General features: G+C 38.5%; 1 protein-coding gene across 2 annotated transcripts in view; it reads right to left on the bottom strand.

Moving 5' to 3' along the window:
- Positions 1–27,113, bottom strand: part of LOC106058259 (guanylate cyclase soluble subunit alpha-2-like) — a 176,003-nt gene that overhangs the window by 118,359 nt on the left and 30,531 nt on the right. The window contains exons 2-3 of one of the 2 annotated variants that reach the window (XM_056037272.1): positions 22,968–23,095; positions 22,292–22,867 (exon numbers count right to left, since the gene is read on the bottom strand). In XM_056037272.1, coding sequence (XP_055893247.1) covers positions 22,292–22,822 — 531 coding nt within the window. In that variant the 5' untranslated portion in view covers positions 22,823–22,867; positions 22,968–23,095. Of the gene's footprint in view, positions 1–22,291; positions 22,872–22,967; positions 23,096–27,113 lie in introns of both variants that reach the window. The other variant, XM_056037271.1, reaches the window with a different exon arrangement.

Below are 27,113 nucleotides of genomic sequence, written 5' to 3' on the forward strand. Positions count from 1 at the left end.
CTGTTCATGGAGGATATTTTCTGTGATATCCTCAGAGCTTCTTTTTTGGAATTGTTCCCAATCGGCCTTATTCAGTTTCCGCCGCTGAGGTCGTCCCAATGAAGGGAGATTGTTAGTAATGATGATTGGGAAGTGATCACTTCCCCGTAGATCATTGCTAACTGACCATTTAAAATCGTCCAGAAGTCCGGGGACGCATACGGTGAGGTCAATGCATGTGAATGATCCAGTTCCTGGGTGCAAGTAGGTCGGTGATGCATCATTAAGTATGCATAAATCATGTTGGAGGAAGATATCCTCCAGCATACGACCTCTTGTGTCGGTATTGTTGGATCCCCACATGGTGTTATGGGCATTGAAATCCCCAAGGATTAAATAAGGCCGGGGGAGTTGTTTCAATAGGTCCTCCATGTCTGTTCGGTTTAATGGAGCGCCTGGTGGTAGATACAGGCTGCAGCAAGTGATAACCTTGTGAAGGGTTATCCTAGCTGCTACGGCCTGTAGTGTGGTCTGTAGTTCAACCCTCTCATGGGGGATGCTATCCTTCACAAGGATACAGACTCCACCTGATGCTCTCTCTGCATCCTCAACATTCTTGGTGTAAGCACAGTAGCTTCGGAAGCTGATGCAATCTTTCAGAAATGTTTCCTGTAAGCAGACAGCTACAGGAGTCTCAGAGTCCATCAGTATCTGCATTTCCTCGTAATTGGCCTTGAGGCCTCTACAATTCCACTGTACAATTCTGGAATCCATGGCTTATTCTAGATGACCTACTTGGAGCTATTTGGCCTTGGGAGGCCCCCGGAGGGGTTTCCCTTTATTATAGTGACCTTGGTATTTTTATTCTTGGGTTTGGATGGAGAGGACAACCCCCTTTTGGGGGAAGTCTTTCTCTCTGGAGAGGGGAGATCCCTCTGGTTAGAGCGGAGGTTATTTCCTCCTCTCTCACCTCGGGCATCCTCTCCGCTTTGATTTCTCCCCTTAGTGAGTTGGTCAACCTCTAATTCGGTAGAGGTTGGGGTGTCTGGCTGGGTTCTCTGAGGAGAACCTGTGTCAGACATGTCTCCGGGTTCTCCCGGAGTATTGGTTTTGACATGCTGCTCAGTCTCCATGCTCTCATCAGCGAGCACAGAGAACCTGTTCTTTAGCATGACAACAGGGCTTTCTTGTTTCTTCAGAGGTGTGTTCTTTGGCGGTGTTTTCTTCTGAGTTGGGGGAGGAGGAGGGGGTGGTGGGGTCAATGTGTCCGTCTGTGTGGCTATGGATCTTCCTTTCTTAGTAACAGCCTGGGCGTAGGTCTTTGTCAAGCCGAATTGGCCCTTGGGTAGGGCCAGTACAGCCGATTTCGCCTGGCTAAAGGTACATCCGTTTCTTGCCTTGTACTCCTGCACGGCAACCTCCTGTTTCCACACAGGGCAGTCCTTGGAGTAGGCTGAGTGGCCAGCTTGACAGTTTGGGCATTTGAACTGGGCTGTGCAGCCCTTGTCCTCATGACCCTCTCCAGCACATCTGGCACACACAGTGTTCCTCTTGCAGACTGCCGCGCCGTGTCCATAACCCTGGCACTTGAAGCACCTCATGGGGTTAGGTATGTAGGGCCTCACTGGAACTCGTAGGTATCCTGCCTTCACATACTCTGGCGGTGTCCTAGTTCCGAATGTGAGGATAATAGTGGCGGTTTTGACCTCCTCACCCTCCCTGCGCCTGGTAATGCGCCGGGCATGGGTGACTCCTTCAATGCCCTCCACTATTTCCTTCTTGGAACATTCCAGTAGGTCCCTAGAGCTGATTACACCTCTGCTGGTGTTCAGACTCTTGTGTGGCATGACTTCCACTTGGAGATCACAGAGTCTTCTGCATCTTAAAAGCCCATCAGAGTGTGTCTTGCTGTCTACTTCTACAAGGAGTTCCATTGTTTTGTGTAGCTTAGACACACTCTTGGGCTCTCCCACTACTGACTTGAGTCCCTTATAGATAATAAAAGGGCTCAACTTGGTCAGGCTTTTTCCCTCCTCTGTGCATCTAACCACCAGAAATGATGGCCAGGTGGCACAGCTTTTTGGGACCTCCTCTTTTTTATCGTCAATTCGACGTTTCTTGCCCAGACATAGGTCTGGGGCAAGTAGTTTTGTGTGTGTTTTTTTGTCCATATATATTTTGGTTAATTCGGCACCTGTGCTCCCCACCCGCCATCGAGTCCAACAAGGGGACGGGCCATTCGGATGTCCAGAATGAGCCAGAATGAGCCCGCCAGGGCTACACAGGTGCTATACTCAGTCAGCTGCTACATCGGACATGTGTCCGATACAGCAGCTCCCTGATTGACCCTCCATCCACCGCCCTCGGCATGACCAGCCGGTTGACCCAGAGCGGGCCATCTGGGTCTCAGGTCTAGGGGAACTTGGAGCCAAAGTATTGTGTTGTTGTGGTTTATCCTCAGACAGCCACCACTCAAACACCAGGATCTCTTTATCCCCCCTTACCCGTCGCAGTCCACGGCAAACGGACTGGTCTAGGACGTAGTGAGAATTTAAAGTTAAGGAGACAGTGTGATGATCAATGAAGGCAGACTTAGGAAAAGAGGAGGCAGACACAATGATAGAAAAGAAGTAGGGCACTTTTGAGCTCCAAAAGTGCTAAGGAAAGAGGAGCGCAGTTTAACGTCATGTCTCGGGACGCAGTAAAATAATAAGCAACATCATAGATAGTGAGGGGAATAAAGTAGATGATTATGAAGATATTAAGAATATTTTTACAAAACACTTCACTACTATATACAGTGAAGAGCCAGTATATACTGATGCTCAAGACAATTTTCTAAAATTTTGCAACCAGCTGGACAAGACAGATGAAGATCTTTTAGGGAGTGCATTTACGCTAGACGAACTCAGGACTGCCCTGGACTCGACTAAGAACAATAAATCACCCGGTCCAGATGGCTTAACATTTGAACTCTATAAAACCTTCTTCCCCCTGCTTGGTCCTCTCTTACTGCGACTATATAGCGACGCCATTAAACTGGGACATTTTCCTCCAAATTTTAACGAAGCATACATCACACTTTTACCTAACAAATCTGAAAATAACACTTCACCTAGCGACTATAGGCCCATTTCACTTCTCAACACGGACTATAAACTTCTCACAAAAATGATTTTCCTAAGAATGAAACCACTCATAAACCAACTTATCGGACATGACCAGTACTGTTGTATCCCGGACAGAAACATTGACGGCATGACGCATTTTTTACGGGATTTTATCATGTACAGTAAGGATAAAAACCTCAATGTGTCTCTTTTATCTGTAGATCAAGAAAAAGCCTTTGACCGAGTAAGCCATAGCTTCCTGTTCAAGGTGCTTGAGAAATGTAAAATAAGTTCCCTGTTAATCAGATATATAAAGCTTGTCTATACCAATGCAACAAGTAGATTGATAATTAATCATTCTCTCAGTAGGAGTATCCTCATACAAAGGTCTGTCAGACAGGGCTGTCCCTTATCCCCCTTCTTGTATATCCTTTGCTTGGAACCCTTCTTGGAATCTGTAAGATCTGACCCATCCATTATTGGGATAAATATACCGGGTCGTTCCTTCTCAACCATCAAAGTCAAAGCCTATGCGGATGATACAACCTTTTTTCCATCTTCAGAGCAAGATATTGAGAATATACTAAAGAAGTTTACACTTTTCGGAGAAGCTAGTGGTTCAAAAATAAATATAAATAAATCCTCTGTAATGGGACTAGGGAAATGGAAATTCAAAGAGAATTGCGCTTTCAGAATTGTTGATAAAATCAAGATTTGTGGTATTGTCTATACCTGTAATCCTTTGTTCTATTGTAAAGACCAGTGGGAGAATATTTTTGTCAAAGCCTCAAACTTAATTAAACGTTATCAGCACACAGGTTCTACAATATTTGGTAGAGCTGTATTGATAAATAGTTTGGTCATTCCAAAGATTGTCTATTTAGCTAACATTACAGAGCCACCTCCTAAATTCATAAACAAGCTGAACAAGTTAATTAGAAGCTTTATATTTAAAAACACTATTAGGAGCATTAAGCACACTACACTCATTCAAAACAAAGAGGATGGGGGGATAAACTTGCAAGATGTTAAAACAAAAATACAGTCACTAAGGCTAAAATTTGTAGGTCAAGTAGTTAGAAACCCAACAAACTTTCCCATGACAATTTACTATTATGGTTTAAGATTAAGTAGTCTTCTTCCAATACACAATGATACTCCTCACTATTTTGGTACAGTCACTCATCCATTTTACAGATCTATTTCAAGAGTTTTACCTGGTAATGAACATTTAATACACAACAAAACCAAAGAATCATACATAACACTTAAAAAGCTGTTACAGGAAAGCCTAGTGAATAGGATTAAGTGGGGGAGAGTTCTTGGGGTGACAGAATTCAAGGACACATTCATAAACCTACACAGTAAACATATCCCACCAAAAGCTAGAGAGATTAGCTATAGACTTATCTTTGGGATGACCCCTATGGTTAGAAGACGGGCAAATGACCGTGAATGTATATTATGCCACCTTGAAAATGCTGATAACGAAAAACACATGTATTTGGAATGTCCATTATTCCTTCAAGTTAGAAGTACTGTAATGGACCTATTGGAAGCAAACTGTGGCAATTATGTAAATGTTAACTTGTCTATTATTTTAAACAAGCTGCCAAAACTAAAAAATAAAATGATACATAACTTTAACTTGATTATTGTTTCCGAATACAGGAATCTTGTTTGGGCTACCTGGCTCAAATGTCTACATAATAATAAGGTGTTTGATCCTAATCACTTGGAATTAACGTTTAGAAAAATAATGGACTTTAGGGTAAAGAATTATCTAGTTTGATTTTCATATACCTGTATAATGCTCATGTAGTTTTTCAGAAATAGGGTGTTGGGGGTCAGGGATATCTGATATTGTGTTGATTGTTCTGGAGTAGAGTATACTTGTATCATTTTTCTGTCTTTAGGGGGTTCATTGGTTAGGTAGTATGTCTTTGATATTAAATAATATTTCTATTACTGTTATTATATTTTTAGGTTAATCACTTTTCAATTGTTTATGATTTAATACTTGTGAATTATGATAACTTACAAATAAAAACATATTAAAAAAAAAAAAAAAAAAAAGCCCACAAAAGAGGCAAGATGGCCCATAAAAGAGGCATATAAAGCCCAAAAAAGAGGCAAAGAAAAGAGGCATAAAGCCCAAGGATTCCTATGATGATAAAGCTAAAACTGAATAGCGCAAATTCTGAGGTTTCCTTTAAAAAAAAAAAAAAAAAAAAAACTACAGATTTGAGAGACGAAAGAGAAGTATCTGATACAATGGGGGATCAACCGCGTCGCAGGTCATGCCTGGTGGAAGTACCATGTGTTACAAGCTGCCTAAAGGTCCCCAGCTCCTGAGTTTTCTCTTAGGGTTATCTCCCGAGTCCTCACCGCGCTTGGTCAAAGCCGCAAGGCATCGTAGGTTATGATTCAGAGCCCTTCGTCTAGGTGGGTAGCCAACCAAGGCTAACGAGCCCCCCTGCCCCGTTCGAAACCCACCGTTCTAGGTGCCAGTAGTTCGCACTTTCTCCTGTCAGTGGTAACAGTTCGCCGTGCCCAATATCCGGACCACATTTTCAGGTCAGTAGTTGAACTAGTTGTCAAAGACTATTTAACATTTCATAGGTAATGGTGCGCTTACAAAAATTACCACTTCCGGCGATAACAACCTTGGGTATATTTAAAATAAAATATGTACTGATAAAAAAATGTACCGAATTAAGAAACGAAAGTATAAACTTGATTGAATCGCCTCCCTCTATCGACGGCGAATTTCATATTGACTTGTCTACCCCGAACTCCATCTCTCCTATGACATAATATCTGTAGGGCCGTATGATAACACCTACTAATACAGCACCACTCGGAGAAGTTATCAGACAGACAGAATCGATACCCTTCACTCTGAGAGCAAATACCTTTCTTCAAGCAGGAAGGGAGGAAGATGGAGTGACAGTCCAGAGAGGGTGAGAGGGAAGTGTATGGGAATTAATCAGAACCTAATCAATGCTCAAAAATAAAATATTTCTAGAATGTGAGAAAGGAAAACATGGATTTTGAAAACAAAAAAATATATCAGCAAACGTGTGTGTCGTTTGGACTCATTAAAATGTAATATTAAGAATTCGACTTCTTAAAGAGAGTTTCATTCAGTTCTGATGTAGATTATGCCAAGACATCTTCGTTTTCAGGACAGTATGTGGGAATGAAATAGCAAATACCTTCATAGCGTACAAGTCTACATATAGTTGCAAGGATATAAGACATTATCTTATAAATTACAGACGTCCATTCAAAACAAACAAAATACGTACGTCCTAAGTGTAAGATTGTGAAAATCCTATCTAGCTCTTATCATAACGCTCTTATTATGAAGCTCTTTATATATATATATATATATATATATATATTAATCAGCTGTATATATGTCTTCTTCATTCCTTCGTCTTATAAAAATAATTTAACGTATAAATAAGCTCCGATTTATGACCAATAATAATAATAATAATGGCAATGTCTTCGGTTCCGAAGATTAATAATAATAATCTTTATTTGTCCGTAAGGTCGAGTGCAGTGCTTCAATTGCCTCTTAGACCCAGTTTCGACCTGAATAACTTGCCACTCCTAATGCAGACAAAGCCTTTGTCCGCCGGAAGTCTTTTTCTTTTGAAGTCAGGTCTGTAATTTATAAGATGAGTAGACAAGTCTTAAAGTCTTCTGCACCTGTCTTCTAAAGGGTTTTTCTTTGTAGAAATCTATTTCTACAAAACCTTTATCTAAAGATAGTTAAGGATGTGTGTGTGTCTGTGCGTGTGTGTTTTTCTGATCTAGGTCATCGTTAGTGTGGCATCATTTCATGTCTTCGTGTCAGCAGACGTAGAGACATGACCAACTATACATTCAATTTACATTTCCATTAAATCATTGAACAGCAGAAGTGAAAGAGTAAACTGTTTTCTATCTTGTTTAATTTGCTGAGCGCCAATTAAACACTTGTGCTAACACGCTGGTAGGTGAACCAAAATGTGTTGGTTTTTTTTTTTTCTTTACCCTATTAAACAATTATGAGCTACTGGATAGGACAATTAGTAGGAAATCTCAGAAAAAGAGACTAAACCCAGTTAGTCCCCAGGGCGATATTTAAGTGGGGTTTTAGTTCGAAGCTGGTTGCTTTAAGAGTCCTGATTAGTATTAAAAGTAACGATATTTGTTGACTAGTATTTATTTCATTTTTTTTAAAGTGCAAATTGAAGCGTTAAGCGTGTTTTGCCACTTAATTCAAATAATGCATCTTAATCTGAAGGACTTTCACTACAAAAAAAATAGTTGGTCGCACTAAATGTCATTGATACTTTAGCTCAGCTTTAACTCTTCTGCTAGCGAGGTAAGAAGCCTCCCACTAGCAAGAGACATTTAGAGAGCCTAGTCTTTCTATTTTTTTGTTTCTTTTTTCTACTCTCTATCCTCTCTTCTTCTTTTCCTTCTCATTGTCTTCTCTCTTTTTCTCTTCTACCTTATCTTCTCTCTTCTTTCTCTTTATCTAGTCTCTCTTCTTTCTCGTTCATCTTCTTTGTTTTCTTTCTTTCTCTCTATTCTCTATATTTTCTCTTCCTCCTGTATGTCTTCTATTCTCTCTCAATTCTTTCCCTTTTCTCAATCACTTCTCTTTTCAATTGTCTCCTTTTCTGTCTATCTCTTAGTTTTGCATTCTTTCTCTCTTTTCGGTGAAAAATAATTACCTTCATCGTACGCTGATGTTATAAAGATTGACTTTGAACTCTTTGACTATTGTAAGTAAACAGAGTAATAATTATCTTTATAACTAAAATTTTCATAAGAATTAGAGTAACTTGGATAATAGACTTGCTTCGATGTCATTTCTTGGAGCTGTACGGGATTTTTTAAAACATAGTACAGCTAATAAATAACAATGAGTATTTCACAAGTGAGGTCCAAACTACGACCCACGGGCGTAACAAAAAAAAAACAAGTGGAGAAATGATAACCGGCCCTAAAAAATGTAAGTTTGACAAAACTGTCTATTTACTCCTTTGCGAAAATCTGTTATAGTCTTCCTTCTCTAATAGGATAAATATTGACTTTGAACTCTCTGTCTACTGCGAGTCATCATTATCCTTATCCGTATAAGAATTATAGTAACTTAGTTCCTCGAAAGTTCTGCACCGAGGATCGGTTCATTCGGAATATTTTGTTGTTCTTGTTTGGAGAGACGGTGCATGACACAAGCGTCAGAAATGTTTTTATCCTCAGACAGAAAAAGAAAAGTTGGCACCACTGCTTCAAAACATCGACTCTTTTCCAAACGAATCTGCTGGACTTCTGGACATCTTCAGGATATTTGAAGTAAAGGTAAACGACTGAAACTAAAAAATTAACACAAACCAGCGTCGAAAAAAAAAAAATAATATAAAAAAAAAACTCAAGTAGGACAAGTAGATCCAGGCCAGCAAGGGGGTTAATGCACGCTGCCGGAAGTTGTAGAAGTGAACTGAATGTGAGAGAAATAGGTGACGCAGACCAAGTGAAAGACATTAAGTTTTATATGTGTCTGGTAAGATAACAGACATTCTTTTTTAATGTGTAGATTGTTGGAAAGTCTGTAGTCGAGTTGAATCTCTCGGACCGCTTGTTTTAACATCGGCGTGGAATAGAAGTAGGTTAAACTAATCACTAGAGTTGAGCTTTGCTCCTAACATAAAGATACAATCTTTGTAAACATTTCTGACACCTTGGTTATTACATATTCATTACATAGTTAACACACTCTATATTTGTATCAACAAGAAAAGATTTTTTTCACGTAGTGACCATTACCATTCATCATCGCCCGGGAGATACGGGCCATCGCAATATGTCCAGTCGACGGATCTCCAATGTCCAGCTCTGGACGCAAGATGGACCCTGATCAAAATGTTACCAGTACAAATTTGCCTTGCTAGTAAGTCAGCAGGTCACGTGACTTATGACAGACGCGTTCTGATGGCTAGAAGCTCCTCCCATCAATATGATGAATGTATTTACATTGTGGTCTAGTCGTGTCCACATGAGACATTCTTCTTGGCACAGCCATTCGGCTTCTTTACTAATGTGATTTAAACTACCCTCTGTCTGAATGTAAGATTTGGTAGTCTGAAATGACAAGAGAGAGTAAAAAGTTTGTGTGTGTTTGTATGAGAGAGAGAGGGAGAGAGAGAGATGAAGGAATAGAGAGTGAGGGATAGATGAGAGAGGAAAAATGAAAAAAGATTAAAGAGGAATGAAGAGAGTGTCAGGGAGTATTAAGTGAGAGATTGAGAGGGAGAGAGAGAGAGAGGAAGACATGGATAGAGGGATAAAAAAGATAAGAATAAGATAGAGGAAAAATGATAAGATAAAATAAGATAATTGAATTGACCCAAACAAATGGAAATTCGGTTTAAGTACAACTGCCTTAGCATCGCCACTATAAAATAACAATAAAGTGGTTTTTTTTTCATCGTTGGCCTCCTTCAGTTGTAGCACGACTAGGGTTCATCTCGAACACTTTTTCATATGGCTGTGGAGCCCTGTTTTGGAGAGACACTCTCGTCCACATATATTTCGTGTCTAGGCGACTTTCGCTTTGGTGGTAGAGGAGCTGTCCATTTTTTTTCGTATGGCACGCTTTTCTTCAAGAGCCAAATCCCATTTTTCTCAATAAAGATTAACACACGAACAACATTGAAACATTAAACACATGCACAGCGATACAACCAGCGCCTTAAGGAGACACAGAGAACGCTGTATGTGTAGAGAGATGTCCGAAGTGAAATGATATTTGAAGTTAATTTTAAATGACTAAAAACAATGCTACGTATCTGATTAGTCGTGAAGTGACTACGGATCATCTCATGGAAATGAGATGAACGCTTGGGCATTAGCTATGGTCGGAATGATGTCGCCCACATATCAGTTGCCCCCCCCCTCTCCGCGCAGCTGATGACTCCAAAGAACGGCAATTGCGGATACACAACACCATAATAGCGAAATTCCAGGTACATTTAAAGCATGTGCCTCTGTAATGGGAGTGGTCGTCGAAAAATAATCTTCGTATTAAGCAAGACATTTTGTAGAGAAATGCAGAATGCTGTTATGGTCCTCGGGTGAATTCGACCATGCTGATGAGTAAAAGATGGGTAGAATCACGTTGGCAGAGATATTAAAATGACTACTAAAAAATAATAAATTTCGATTGGTTGCAGACGCCTCTGGCGAAAACGCTTTAAAAGAAACAACTTAAAAAGTTTAAAGATGAAACCTGCCTAAAAAAATAATATAAATTTATGAAACATTGCACCCAAACCCTATACTTAATTTTTTAACATAGCTTCATAGCATAAAATACTAAAGTTTTTTGTCCTTTTAAAATGAAATCAAACACCAACTTGACACCTACTTGTGTCGATCCGAAATGTATATCCTTGCAATTTCCAAAAATTACTTCAGTGCTGTGTTCAATATTACAAAAGTAATAATCTATTCTGAAATGTATTCTGAGCTTTCTAAAGGGTCAGCTATGGACTCGTCCCATAATTCGCAAGGGGAGTGGGAGACCATATTCTTTTTCTTTTCTTTATCTCTGACTGAAAAAATTGGCTCAATATTGATCTACTCATCAAACTGTGAAACATCAACCAGAGCCTAGTTGAACTCCATGTCAGATCAGGGATTTTTTTCTTTTAAGACTAGAAAGTTTTTCCTTTGCTGATTAAATTGATTTAAACTAGCACAACATATAAGAATTTAAGCTGTATAGAAGATTTTTCTATACATTCTTATTCATAATCTATGAAACGCAGTTATTTGGGGGGGGGGGGTTGAGACTGGGGACTTAAATATCAAATCATTTCGGCATGTGTATGGAAGTATTTAAAATAACCTACAGCAGTGTTTTCTAAACTGTGTTCCGCCACTAACGACTGGAGCAATTAACTAGTAGGCCACCACGTGAATTAACCTTTTGAAACAAAATAAGCAGTGTTCCGCTAAATACTCATAATGTGCAAAGTGTTCCGTTACGGAAAACGTTTGGGAAACACTGACCTAGTGCGTCCATTAAATTCAATACGATATGGCTGTTGGTTTTTAATTCCACGTAATTGGTTACGACTTCATGGGTGGAAGAAAACAATTGGGAGGAAAGGGTTGGGTGGAATTGAAATTCCTGAAATTTTATTTGTATTTTTTTTTTTTTTTTTTTTGCAGACGGTACACATTTATTAATATAAAATAAACATTACACAATTCAGCCTTAGAGGCACAGTGAATAATATTTCAGAAGTCATTAATCCAAAGAATTAAAATACTACACTGTTAAGCCTACGTATGCTCAATACTACACTGTTACATATGCTCAATACTACACTGTTACGTATGCTCAATACTACACTGTTACATATGCTCAATACTACACTGTTACGTATGCTCAATACTACACTGTTACGTATGCTCAATACTACACTGTTACGTATGCTCAATACTACACTGTTACGCATGCTCCAAATCTTCTATTTTCATTAACATTCAATGTACGTTCAATCTCTCTGATGACCACAGATTAACTGCCCGTCTGACCATGTGGCCAGATTAAAAACGAGGCTTGCATGTGAATTAAAACGAGATTTCAATTTTCACGTGAAACATGATAATTAAAAACTCCAAGTGAACCTTGACTACCGCATGCCACAGTGACTCTCAAACAATGCTGTGACAATAATGTAGAAGTTATTTCCCTTATTCAATATCAAACGAAATAATTGATTAACGATAATTAATTGAATAATTTGAATATTTTTTTTTATTCATTCATTTGTTAGCTACAACAAATATTTGTTTAATGTATTAACTTGATAGGAGAATGCGTGTGAGCGAACGCGTTTACAATTATTTAAGGGGGACTAAGCCTTACTAATTTAGCCATATCTGTGAATACTGAAGGATTGAGCTACATTGTTGATATGACACAATATATTTCCTTATTTTATGGTCTGTCAAAGGAAAAGTATTGGAACAATTATGTTTTTAAAAAAAGGTTATTTTTGTAGTAGACAACGGTGTGAATTTATATTGATTTAATATATACTTCAAATAGGAAAACTTGTGCGAACCTCCTGCAATTATGAAGCATTACAAAGAGCTAATACAATGAGAAAACCTTGACCACCATCAGCTTCATGAAGTAGGAATTGACTTTCTTTTAAAATTAATATTCCAAACTTTTCGTGAGGATAAAGCATAAATACAGCCGCTGTAGAGCATGAAAATACCATCATGCTTCAGTTGACATGAGCTATAAAAAGGTCATAAATAAACAAGGGTTTTAATATAAAGACATCGCATGTTTCCTTGACCGTCATATTCCTACCTAGTTATCAAAGCCCTCATTGTAAACACAGACAATAGAAGGATTGAACATTATTAATCGGAACATGATTCATCGATTTTTGTCTTGAGATTTAGCTCAAGCAGCGAATAAAAAAAAATGAAATCAGAAGCCATCAATAACTCTTTGTCATTTAGCAGTGTGAATATTGCATTAGCTAGGTCAACTTATCAAGTGACCGTGGACGCTGCATCCTCAGCCCTTGCGTCCCGTAATTTTTAGCATAGTTGTTTACAAATTCTAGATGTTCCATTAACAAAGAACAGAGATGGACGTCAAGTAGTAAATCCTCTTTGCAAGTGTACCAAAAAATTGCGAGTGTTTTAAAAATTATCTAAAATCTTTTTTTTTTTATTGTGCGGGGTGGCCGAGTGTTAGAGCGTTTGGGTTCCGCACTGAAAAGTCTCGAGTTCGAATTTCGATAGGTTTTTAGGAAGCTCCAGAGTCCACCCATCTCTAATGAGCACCTGAAATACGTTGGGGAAGGCGCTTGATAGTTGTGCTGGCTACAAGACACTCTCGTCAACCGTCTGAAATAGATATCTAAACCTGTTTTAAACCCAGATTTCATTACATAAAGTCTCTTGAATAAACGTATTGTAGGCTAGGGCTACTCATAGTACTCACCAAGCCTTTTAATAGCAGATTACTGACAAGGGAGACCATTGTGACAGGCAAGTATATTTTCAGTTTTCTATTGGACTGGCAGAAAATGACCTCTGAAAGAGATATCTCGAGAGCCCTCACGAAGGTCACAGAACACACATTTAAAGTTCAGAAATAGAAAAACTTGCCGATAACGAAAGGAGATCTAAAATAGACTCCCTGTGGACAATGTCCTCGTCTACATCAGATATCATGAAATGTGAAAGCTCGCGTCTGCGTAATCACGCAATATACTGAATTCATCCTTAACCTTGTATTGAAGACAAGTCCTTAAATTTATTACTACTAAACTAATAAGACATTAACAATACAATAGTCGGCATTCTACTATTGAACTTTCAGCTGATACAAAGATCAATTTTTTTGTCTGAAATATATGAAAGGCGAAACTTTCACAATTCTTCGTTCTTAGAACCCAATATCACTGGACACTGGTCACTAGCTCTAGATCTCAAGTTACAGTCGAACGTCAATTATCTTGATTGATTGGGAAACGTGTCAGTCCGTCTATTAGATGGTCCTGATTAATTGACTTCAAAATATTCTAAACGATCCATCTCACCAACAATGTAAAGAAAATGCATAAGGAGGTATCGTACCGTAAGTAAACATAAAATTCAAGTAAAAAATGAAGACAAATAAACGGGAAACGAAGCGTTACATATAGTAGCCTATCTTTACTAAAGAGAAATAATCCCTGATCATTATTTGCACCAAGAGCACTTAGATATCGTAATGCAAAAGTGAAACAAGAAAAAAGGCATTCCGGATATTTGACGTTCTGGATAACCGACTTCCCGATAAACAGCGTTCTACTTTAATTGATTTAATGGCTTTGGTGAAGAATACTAAAAAAGTGACAACAGTTGATAATAAAAAAGGATGACTACTTATATTGTACATTTCTTTCTTAATAAATTTGTAATAATGACTAACTAGAAGTTGAATAGTTACGATTTGGCGCTCACTCCTCAGCCACCACGTTGAGATATGCTGATATAGATGTAACAAATAATCTCTCAACAATACATATACCTACTGAAAATAAGTACAGAATCTCTGACCAGTACATACACCTACTTACTATAAAGTACAGAACGTAACCCAACCATGCAAGCAACCAAAAAGCTTAGAGAAAAGTCGAAGAAAAAAAGTCAAAGAAAAAAATATATATGTGTGTATACCTAAACCAAATTATAAACATAAATTGTCCATTTATATAAAGTCAATGTCTACTTCTGTTTAGAATTTCCATAATCGTGAAATTAAAAGAAATCTTATTCAACAAATTTTCCCCACCACATTTTAAATTATAATTATTTCTTATAGGAGCATGACCATTTAAAAATTTAACAGTCCGAATCACCTCTACCTCCTGCAAAGGCCATAGTTTTCTTTAAATATTACTTATTAAAGTTACAGAATCTTTGCTTGGCCGACAGATCTATTCACGAAATGTATATGACTAATCGACCGGCGGATTAGCATACGCCGCTATTTTGCAGGGTCGGCCTTAGGCCACTGCAACCTATGCGACTGCAGTGGGCCCCGCACTTTCATAGGACCCGTGCTAATTCTAGGTGTATAAATGATTAAATTAAACCATTTTATAACTTATAACAGATTTCCTGCGGCCTCCTGTCGATTTACCAGGAGCTCTTGGAAATCTCCTGAAATTGCAAAATATACGAAACATTCCTGGAAATATCCGGAAATTATTTAAATCTTTAGAAAACTCATACAAATCTCCTGAAATATATAGACAAAAATTGTCATTTTGGGTGTCATTCAATATGGAAAACGACAAACATACGCGCGATAAAAAAAACGGCATTATCCCGTAATTTTGGAATCTGGTGAAAGAAGCTTCTCGCGCCTCAAACTCAAATTACTTGAGGTCAACAATTCTCGTAGACAGATTGAAACATTTGGTTATTCTTGCTATTGAGCGTGATCAACGTAGACGTGACTACTTCACCACATTGCAACGTGATTATTTCACCACATAGCAACGTGACAACTTCACCACACTGCAACGTGACTACTTCACCACATTGCAACGTGACTACTTCACCTCCATGCAGCGTGACCACTTCACCACATTGCAACGTTACTACTTCACAACATTGCAACTACTTCACCACATTACAACGTGACAACTTCACCACATTGCAATGTGATTATTTCACCACATAGCAACGCGACAACTTTACCATAATGCAACGTGACTACTTCACCACATTGCAACGTAACTAATTCACCACATTGCTTCTACTTCGCCTCAGTGCAGAGTGACCACTTCACCACATTGCAACGTGACTACTTCACCACATAGCAACGTGACTAATTCACCACATTGCTTCTACTTCGCCTCAGTGCAGAGTGACCACTTCACCACATTGCAACGTGACTACTTCACCACATAGCAACGTGACTAATTCACCACATTGCTTCTACTTCGCCTCAGTGCAGAGTGACTACTTCACCACATTGCAACAACTTCACCACATTGCAACTACTTCACCACATAGCAACTACTTCACCACATTGCAACGTGAGAACTTCACCACATAGCAACTACTTCACCACATAGCAACTACTTCACCACATAGCAACTACTTCACCACATAGCAACTACTTCACCACATAGCAACTACTTCACCACATTGCAACTACTTCACCACATTGCAACTACTTCACCACATTGCAACTACTTCACCACATAGCAACTACTTCACCACATTGCAACTACTTCACCACATTGCAACGTGAGAACTTCACCACATTGCAACTACTTCACCACATAGCAACGTGAGAACTTCACCACATAGCAACTACTTCACCACATTGCAACGTGAGAACTTCACCACATAGCAACTACTTCACCACATAGCAACTACTTCACCACATAGCAACTACTTCACCACATAGCAACTACTTCACCACATAGCAACTACTTCACCACATTGCAACGTGAGAACTTCACCACATAGCAACTACTTCACCACATAGCAACGTGAGAACTTCACCACATAGCAACTACTTCACCACATTGCAACTACTTCACCACATAGCAACTACTTCACCACATTGCAATTACTTCACCACATAGCAACTACTTCACCACATTGCAACGTGAGAACTTCACCACATAGCAACTACTTCACCACATAGCAACGTGAGAACTTCACCACATAGCAACTACTTCACCACATTGCAACTACTTCACCACATAGCAACGTGAGAACTTCACCACATAGCAACTACTTCACCACATAGCAACGTGAGAACTTCACCACATAGCAACTACTTCACCACATTGCAACTACTTCACCACATAGCAACTACTTCACCACATAGCAACGTGAGAACTTCACCACATAGCAACTACTTCACCACATAGCAACTACTTCACCACATAGCAACTACTTCACCACATAGCAACGTGAGAACTTCACCACATAGCAACTACTTCACCACATAGCAACGTGAGAACTTCACCACATAGCAACTACTTCACCACATAGCAACGTGAGAACTTCACCACATAGCAACTACTTCACCACATAGCAACGTGAGAACTTCACCACATAGCAACTACTTCACCACATAGCAACGTGAGAACTTCACCACATAGCAACTACTTCACCACATAGCAACGTGAGAACTTCACCACATTGCAACTACTTCACCACATAGCAACTACTTCACCACATAGCAACGTGAGAACTTCACCACATAGCAACTACTTCACCACATAGCAACTACTTCACCACATAGCAACTACTTCACCACATAGCAACGTGAGAACTTCACCACATAGCAACTACTTTACCACATAGCAACGTGAGAACTTCACCACATAGCAACTACTTCACCACATAGCAACGTGAGAACTTCACCACATAGCAACTACTTCACCACATAGCAACGTGAGAACTTCACCACATAGCAACTACTTCACCACATAGCAACGTGAGAACTTCACCACATAGCAACTACTTCACCACATAGCAACGTGAGAACTTCACCACATTGCAACTACTTCACCACATAGCAACTACTTCACCACATAGCAACGTGAGAACTTCACCACATAGCAACTACTTCACCACATAGCAACGTGAGAACTTCACCACATTGCAACTACTTCACCACATAGCAACTACTTCACCACATAGCAACGTGAGAACTTCACCACATAGCAACTACTTCACCACATTGCAACTACTTCACCACATTGCAACTACTTCACCACATTGCAACGTGATTATTTCACCACATAGCAACTACTTCACCACATAGCAACGTGAGAACTTCACCACATAGCAACTACTTCACCACATAGCAACGTGAGAACTTCACCACATAGCAACTACTTCACCACATAGCAACGTGAGAACTTCACCACATAGCAACTACTTCACCACATAGCAACGTGAGAACTTCACCACATAGCAACTACTTCACCACATAGCAACGTGAGAACTTCACCACATAGCAACTACTTCACCACATAGCAACGTGAGAACTTCACCACATTGCAACTACTTCACCACATAGCAACTACTTCACCACATAGCAACGTGAGAACTTCACCACATAGCAACTACTTCACCACATAGCAACGTGAGAACTTCACCACATTGCAACTACTTCACCACATAGCAACTACTTCACCACATAGCAACGTGAGAACTTCACCACATAGCAACTACTTCACCACATTGCAACTACTTCACCACATTGCAACTACTTCACCACATTGCAACTACTTCACCACATTGCAACTACTTCACCACATTGCAACTACTTCACCACATTGCAACTACTTCACCACATTGCAACGTGAGAACTTCACCACATAGCAACTACTTCACCACATTGCAACTACTTCACCACATTGCAACTACTTCACCACATTGCAACTACTTCACCACATTGCAACTACTTCACCACATAGCAACGTGAGAACTTCACCACATTGCAACTACTTCACCACATAGCAACGTGAGAACTTCACCACATTGCAACTACTTCACCACATAGCAACGTGAGAACTTCACCACATTGCAACTACTTCACCACATAGCAACGTGAGAACTTCACCACATTGCAACTACTTCACCACATAGCAACTACTTCACCACATAGCAACTACTTCACCACATAGCAACTACTTCACCACATTGCAACTACTTCACCACATAGCAACTACTTCACCACATTGCAACTACTTCACCACATAGCAACTACTTCACCACATAGCAACTACTTCACCACATAGCAACTACTTCACCACATTGCAACTACTTCACCACATAGCAACGTGAGAACTTCACCACATTGCAACTACTTCACCACATAGCAACTACTTCACCACATAGCAACTACTTCACCACATTGCAACTACTTCACCACATTGCAACTACTTCACCACATTGCAACTACTTCACCACATTGCAACTACTTCACCACATTGCAACGTGATTATTTCACCACATAGCAACGTGACTACTTCACCACACTGCAACGTGACTACTTCACCACATTGCAATTACTTCACCTCACATTTAAACAGAGTTTTTCCATGAATAATAAATAAATGGAACCAGTATAAATATACAATAAATAAACTTTTACCCCCTATTTCTCCAAAGGCATTACAAAACAAACAAAATCCCTAAAAAAAACCTTTAAAATAAAAACAAAGAAAACAAAACTTAAGTGTAGTTGTATCAATTAGATTGCATCAGTAATGTCATTAAATTTGTAATAGATTTAGACTAACACTAATAAATCTGTGCGATTAGAAATATAGTTTTACTGTTATTGTTTATCTATCGCACTATCTCTGAAATACATTTTCACACACTCTCTCTCACACACACTCTCCCACACACTCTTTTATATACACTTAAGCTCGCTCTCTCTCTCTCTCCCCGATTTTAAAACACTCTTGCATTCTCTTTCACACACTCCAAACTCTCTTAAACTCTCACGCACTCTGACTATCTCTCACACACTTTCCTACTAACTCTATAACACACTCTCACAAACTCTTTCACACACTAGCAAGCGTGTATCTATTTCTGCTATAAGCCTCATCATCAATTACTTTTAGACCTCCTTCTGAAAACGGACAGGAAACGGCCTGATTGGTTGAGATTTTAGAAGAAAAAAAAAAGAATCAGCTATCAAATATTTAAAAAAACAAGATCATGTTTCTACTTGAGCTTCTCAGCGAAACAAACAAGGAAATATAAAAAAAAAAGTAACTGCAAAGAGGACTTGTACAAAACCACAACATTACATGCGAACATCTCCCACTATGATGATGTCATCAATACATGGATACCAAGTAGTCAAGGAACAATAAAATAGTTTTGACCTGCTTCTAAATATGGAGAAAAGCAAACGTAACCCAAACCTAAAACTTATTCATTTTTTTTTCTTACTTATTTTCTCATAGGCGGCGGCGTCGTACTGAAATGAGGGGTAGTGGGGTTCAAATATACACTTTTTTAAAACTGAATTTATAAGCGTGAATCGATTCTCAGTAAACCATGGTTTGTCGAGACTGAAAGTTTGCGGTTCGTTTCACAGTAGACAAGAACAAAAATAAGCTCATTGAATACTTTTTAGATGAGCTTGTTATTGACAATTTATTTTATTTATATATATATATAGATAGATAGATACATACATACATAGATAGATAGATAGATAGATAGATAGATAGATAGATGGATAGAGATATATAGATCCTCCTTCGTGGTTTAAGATGAGCACATTTCTCATTTCCTATGGAATCGAAGATGACTATAAAGTCCAATCCTTGCTTTAAAAAGTCAGCCTCGTACGTGGCATGTGTAGGTTTGCTTAGTTGCAGATAGGCCTGCTTCTTCTATGAGCTTTTTGTTGGTTCGGTGCTCTTTCATCCTGGCTATTCTTCTCGCTTCAAATCTTGAGACTCCAAGCCTTCCAGCTTCACGCCATGAGGAGCGATCGAGAGCTAGTGCTTACCAGCCGTGAATGTCGATATGGCATTTCCTTGAAGAAAAGCTCTTGAGTGATATAGTACCTTGCACATCGCGGCTACTTTGAAGCGCACCGATGATTTTTCTAAAGCCAGAGATATGATTATCAAAACGAGAAGTCACATAAAGTATTGTATCGTTGGGCATGTTGGCCTGTTGTTTGTTTTCCCATACCCTCCCAGACCCTTCTCTCTCTTTTTTTTCCCTTGTTTTTTTTCATCTCAGGATTTTGTTGAAAAAGTTCACTATTTAAAGACAACATTTGCACGCATTAACCCCATTCACACTTTCCTTTAAGTGCCGCCATTTTTTTTGAAAAGAAAGGGTTTAAATAATTAAACGTGGAAGGTGACCAGAGCAAACAAAGTGTAGCGGATGGGGGGGACGGAGGCTGAGACAGAGGCTGAGAGAGAGGCTGAGATCTAACAGCTGAGTGTTGCCTAAAGGTTTGCCTGCCTGAGCTTACTGGGCAGTGCCATCTACATCCATGACAATTTCTTCCCTGAGAGAGTACTCATGCTGATAACAAAACAAATTGTCAGTCTGTCCTTTAACGTTTTAGATGAACAGGAACGGGCCATAGATGGATAACTATTTTCACTTAAATTAAAAGTATAAGCTAGTTATGGAGGTAGGGACAATGCGATTTAGGGATGAAATTAATGCATAATTTATTTATTTTTTGGTGGGCTGAAGTAAGTTTATCATTTGAAGACATTTACTTTTATATTTTGTTGTTGACATTTCTGATGTTAAAGTTGTCCAAAGTTGTCTTGTTGACGTTTCAGATGTTGTAGTTGTTTTGTTGTTGAAGTTACTGTTGTTTAATGTTGTTTCAATGTTGCTTTGTTATTGATGATGTTTTTTTGTGTTAATAAGGTAATCTAAAACATTTTTTGCCTTCTGACATTTAAAAACTAAAAAGTAACTAACAAATATAAGTTTAATGGAAAGCAGTATACACTAAATTAGGGGGATATCGAACTGTACAGAACCTACTGTAGGTATCGTGTGGTTATGGTACTTGGTATTGTATGTCTACTTTTTGTTCGATACTACTGATTTACTGCTACTTTTACTTTTTGTTCGATACTACTGATTTACTGCTACTTTTACTTTTTGTTCGATACTACTGATTTACTGCTACTTTTACTTTTTGTTCGATACTACTGATTTACTGCTACTTTTACTTTTTGTTCGATACTACTGATTTACTGCTACTTTTACTTTTTGTTCGATACTACTGATTTACTGCTACTTTTACTTTTTGTTTTTTTTAACAAGACTTACTTGTGTTCAAATAATATGCAGTGACACAGAAGCAAGGACATTCATGAGGGAACATTTTTTAAAAAAGAGAAGCTTTAGAGCTTAGGTTTAAGTTTAAAGTTTTAATTAGCAAGCACCGGAACAGAGGTTCTGCTATTGAGTGTGTGATGAGTGATGTAGTGTTACGTAAGCTGGTATGATCAAAGTGTGTGATGGGTGATGTAGTGTTAAGTAAGCTGGTATGATCAAAGTGTGTGATGGGTGATGTAGTGTTACGTATGCTGGTATGATCAGAGTGTGTGATGAGTGATGTAGTGTCAAGTAAGACCTACCGCTGCTATGACCAGAGTGTGTGATGAGTGATGTAGTCTTAAGAAAGGCCTACCGCTGGTATGATCAGAGTGTGTGATGTGTGATGTAGTGTTAAGAAAGAACTACCGCTGGTAAGATCAGAGTGTTTGATGTGTGATGTAGAGTCAAGTAAGACCTACCGCTGGTAAGATCAGAGTGTGTAATGAGTGATGTAGTGTTAAGAAAGAACTACCGCTGGTAAGATCAGAGTGTGTAATGAGTGATGTAGTGTTAAGAAAGAACTACCGCTGGTAAGATCAGAGTGTGTAATGAGTGATGTAGTGTTAAGAAAGAACTACCGCTGGTAAGATCAGAGTGTGTAATGAGTGATGTAGTGTTAAGAAAGAACTACCGCTGGTAAGATCAGAGTGTGTAATGAGTGATGTAGTGTTAAGAAAGAACTACCGCTGGTAAGATCAGAGTGTTTGATGTGTGATGTAGAGTCAAGTAAGACCTACCGCTGGTATGATCAAAGTCCCAACTCCTTCTATCAATGTTGTAATATCCAGTTTCCTCTCCCCTTCCAGTTCACTGTCGCCTTCAGAGCCAAGGGAGGTCAGTGAGATGTTGCTGATCTTTCTCATCCTCGGCGAGCTTTCCACCGAACCACAGTTGCTCGCCGCGTCGGAAGTGATGTCATCCGCAGCCCTGATTCCATCCTGCTCGTTCAGGGTATAAAACTTCACTTGGTTGGGGTTCGGGGGCGACACCTTGCGAGGCGAGCTCAGGAGAGGATTGGGGCAGGATGGGGAGATCTTCCTCATGACCCTGGGCTCCGGGGCGCCACCGACGCGCGCCCGGGAAGGCGACGACGTGACGGAGCCGTTGGGTGTGCTGGAGGCATCACTGAGGCTTCCTGTGCTGCTGTTGCCGGCTTCTGATATCTGGGCGCTGTCAGCGGAGCCCTGTTTTCGAACCTGGGTCTCAGGCTTAGCAGCCCTGGCCTTTTTCAAGTCTTCTTCTATGGCTTGTTTCACTGGACAGCTCATAATGGACAGTTAGGGTTGACTGACCCCGGCGCACTGAGCATAGGCCTACCTAGTTTGATAAATGGAGAATTTGAAGTAGTGTCATGTGATTTTGTTACTCAGTAATTACTAATGCACACACACACACACACTGAGAATCACTTACGGGAGATAATTCCAGGCCAATGAGTTATCGATTGTTCTCGACGATGTATCAATTACTCCCCTTGCAATTTGTTGCTACAATTAAGATCTTTCATCATGGCCGATGTAGAGTGACTCTCTTGTGAAGCTCTAGAAAGATAATGAAATGTACGTAGTAAACAAAGACGTTTCAAATAAATTCCTAGATTACAAGATGACATGCGAAAGTAAATATCTGTTGTAAACACGGTTTAAGGAAACATATTTTAGACTTTAAAGATGTGGTTCATTTCTCTCTCTCTCTCTCTTATTTTCATACAAGATGTATGTTTTTCTTTATCTTAATCTTTCTCTCCTTCTCTCTCAATCAATCAATCTATTTGTCCATTTGTCCATCTGTCCATCTGTCTATCTGTTTATCTATCTATCTATCTATCTATCTATCTATCTATCTATCTATCTATCTATCTATCTATCTATCTATCTATCTATCTATCTATTTATCTATCTACCTATCTATCTATCTATCTATCTGCCTCTCAAGCCCTCACTCTAATTGAGTTTGATGATGATGATGATCTATCTATCTATCTATCAATTAATCAATCAATCTATCTGTCTATTTTTCTATCTATCTATCTATCTATCTATCTATCTATCTATCTATCTATCTATCTATCTATCTATCTATCTATCTATCTATCTATCTATCTATCTATCTGTCTGCCCGTCTATCTATCTGTCAATCTATCTTTCAATAAATCTATCTATCTATTTATCTGTCTATCTATCTATCTATCTATCTATCTATCTATCTATCTATCTATCTATCTATCTATCTATCTATCTATCTATCTATCTCTATCTATCAATTAATCAATCAATCAATCTATCTGTCTATTTGTCTATCCGTCTATCTAACAATTAATCAATCAATCAATCTGTCTATCTATCTATCTATCTCTATCTATCAATTAATCAATCAATCTATCTGTCTATTTGTCTATCCGTCTATCTAACAATTAATCAATCAATCAAACTGTCTATCTATCTATCTATCTCTATCTATCAATTAATCAATCAATCAATCTGTCTATTTGTCTATCCGTCTATCTAACAATTAATCAATCAATCAATCTGTCTATCTATCTATCCGTGTCTGTCTTCTCAATCTCACTATCTTATAAAACAAAATGCCGTAGGAGGTTATTGATTGGAGATCCTGTCAGTTCCTCTTCATGACACACACTTTTGTTCATAAGTGATGATTTGTTTACATTTAGTCAGGTTCATTCGTGTAACCATGGTCTAAGAAAAGAGCAGAGCTTCGTTCTCTAAATGACAAAGCGTGTTCCGTCACAGCTGAATATTTATAAATACATTCATTTCACGAACAGGCTTAATGTATTGGTTTGCTTAAGGTGTACATATATTATACGCCTTAAGGCACCTCTGCTTGAAAAAAAAGATTTGAACACAAGCTTCAGTCACATGGCCAGACAACAACAGGGTGACATTTCAGGAAACAATTTCTAGCTAACACCTGGGATGGGCTTGGAGGAAAGCTCAACTTGCAGATAATACAAGAACTTTGAAATAATTTCGTGTCGTGTGGATCTGAACTTTTGGTTTTGATAGTAACTCAACAATTACAAATACAACTATAAACTACAAACAATTTCGGATTTGCGTATGTTCAGAAATCTGAGATCTTGGTTCCTTGTAATAAACATTAAAAACACAGATTTCATTCTCACATTCTGACTACTCGATTATGTTCCTGTATTGGCAATGATTATTTAATAACTGATGAGCTGCGGCGGAAGGGTTATTATGAGTGATTTTTGCTCGCAAAGACCTTCCTTCAGGGAACAGTGCCAGGGAAAAGAAGAAGAGGCAGACAGAAAAAGCGATGGGAGGACAACATTAAAGAATGGACAGGCCTGCCATTGAGAGAGGTTCTAAACAAGGCAAAAAAAAGGGAGGAATGGAGAAAGACGGTTGACAAATCTTGCCTGGTGCCCCAACGGTCCAACAGACTAAGGGATAGGTAAAGGTAAAGGTAAAAGGAGCTGCGGCGGATCTATGTAAAATGATCATGTACTATAAAAAAAAAAAAGTTAGACAACGAACTGTCGACACTTGTGACTAAGTAACCTTTTTGAAGTGGAGATTATAGACATTCAATCAGAACGACACCTCCTTCAGAAGTGTTTATAACACTGTTCGTTGTCCTCAGTGTTGAGTACAACAATGTTTATGTAACCAATTATCCTGGGGAAAAAAATGACAGTTGGACTACCACAGAATTCGCTCTACAAAATTAATCAAAACTTTTGGCTCCGGTGAAGCAGATAGTGTGGAACATTTAATTATGACAACTGAGCCTCAGAAGTCTTCAGTCACTTTTGTTTTGTTGATCTTTGTGTTGTGTATGAGATAGTGATGTATCTACAGAAATACTAAATAATAAAAAAGCATAAAGTATGGCGTATGTATGGGCGTATGTATGGGCGTATGTATGGGCGTATGTATGTATGTATGTTGCTCTATTGGTATTAGTGTGAAATTTTGTATAGATCGATTGATGCCGCCGCATTTACAGAAATCTAAAGCGAATATTCAGTTTCAAATCGCTTTCAATCATTTATTTTGAGACCTTAAATTCAATTTGCAATTTGCACATGCCAGTATGTAGCCTGACGAAATGTGTTTGTTTCGCTTGTTAATTAGTGTTGAAAGTTAAGTTGTTGTTTTGATTTGTGTACATTGTCCAGACGCAACTCCTGATAGGTTTACCTAAGTGCAAGGAAACGGGTCGCCATAACATTCAATGTTGCATTTGCAGTAGCTTTTTAAGTGGTCCCCGAAAAGGATATAGTTGCTATTAATTTTGTGTGATATGCTGTCAGTCCGTCTGTCTGTCTGTCTGTTCGGCCGTCCCGTAAGATCGAAAATGCTAGAAAATATATTGCAAAGTTTTGGCGCAACGGCTTTTATTGTTTTCTGAAAATGAACCGCTTAATTTTTACATTAAATATGCAAGCAGTTTTTTTCATAAAACTAACACTATTGTTATGATTAACAGGATTTATACTAATAAAAAGGAGAGACTATATTAACTCTTTCTCTCCGTAATTAATTACCACATTCTGGTGGTACCAACGTTGGTATCGTCAGTTAGGAGAGAAAGAGTTAAGAACAAAATGGGATATTTTCTGTTATACACATAAGGAGAGAGCATAGTAATAATTTTATTTTTATTGATGTCTCTTATCGTAACACTGTTATGAAGATCAGGTGGCTGAGTGGTAAAGTATTTGGCTTCTGAACCTGGGGGTCCCGTGTTCAAATTTTTAAGTCCTAACGAAGATTGAGATTTACGAAAAAAAAAAATTACCTAATTTTTTAAATCTAGCATTCCTAAGTTATGAACATCAAATAATTGCTCTATAAGCTGTATGAAGGGGACATCGTATTTGTTCTCTAAAGGATTTGTTTTCTTTATTTTTTTTTAATCACGTTAAGAATTTTGTTTTTACTGTGGCGGCATAAAAATTGAATCTAAAAGACACAAAACAAAAACATTTCAAAGCTTTTTTTTCTTTTCAACTTTTTTTTTTAGTTAACGTTTGTTTTGATTCAGCTTTGTTATTTTGTCAGTTCGTGGCATTCAAATTTGCCGTCATTGAAAGGTCATTACAATGTCAAGACCTAGAAATGTGTGACATATAATGTCATTTTATGTCATTAAATGGCATATTGATATATTCGTAGAACGTGAAACCAGACAACTTAATAACAACATAGGACTCATCTTCCCATAAGCATGTCAATAACTTTGTTTATATGAACATATTTTGATGGAAATAAAAGATACATATCCTCTTTGTTCGTCTGCTAATCTTTCGCTATAAAATATAGGCATGATGTGTGTCGACACTCTTGACAGGCAGGCAGGGGTTAATGTCTTCATGGACATTTCAAAGTAATGGCCGGATGCGAGAATAGAGCGTGAGATCATCAATACAAATTATTTAATGCTGGATGGTTTAGCTAGAGAGGGGTTAAATATATAGGAATTTCTATAGATAGATAGATAGATAGATAGATAGATAGATAGATAGATAGATAGATAGATAGATAGATAGATAGATAGATAGATAGA

Source organism: Biomphalaria glabrata, chromosome 8 (genome assembly GCF_947242115.1).
Source record: "Biomphalaria glabrata chromosome 8, xgBioGlab47.1, whole genome shotgun sequence".
Classification (NCBI taxonomy): Eukaryota; Metazoa; Mollusca; class Gastropoda; family Planorbidae; genus Biomphalaria; species Biomphalaria glabrata.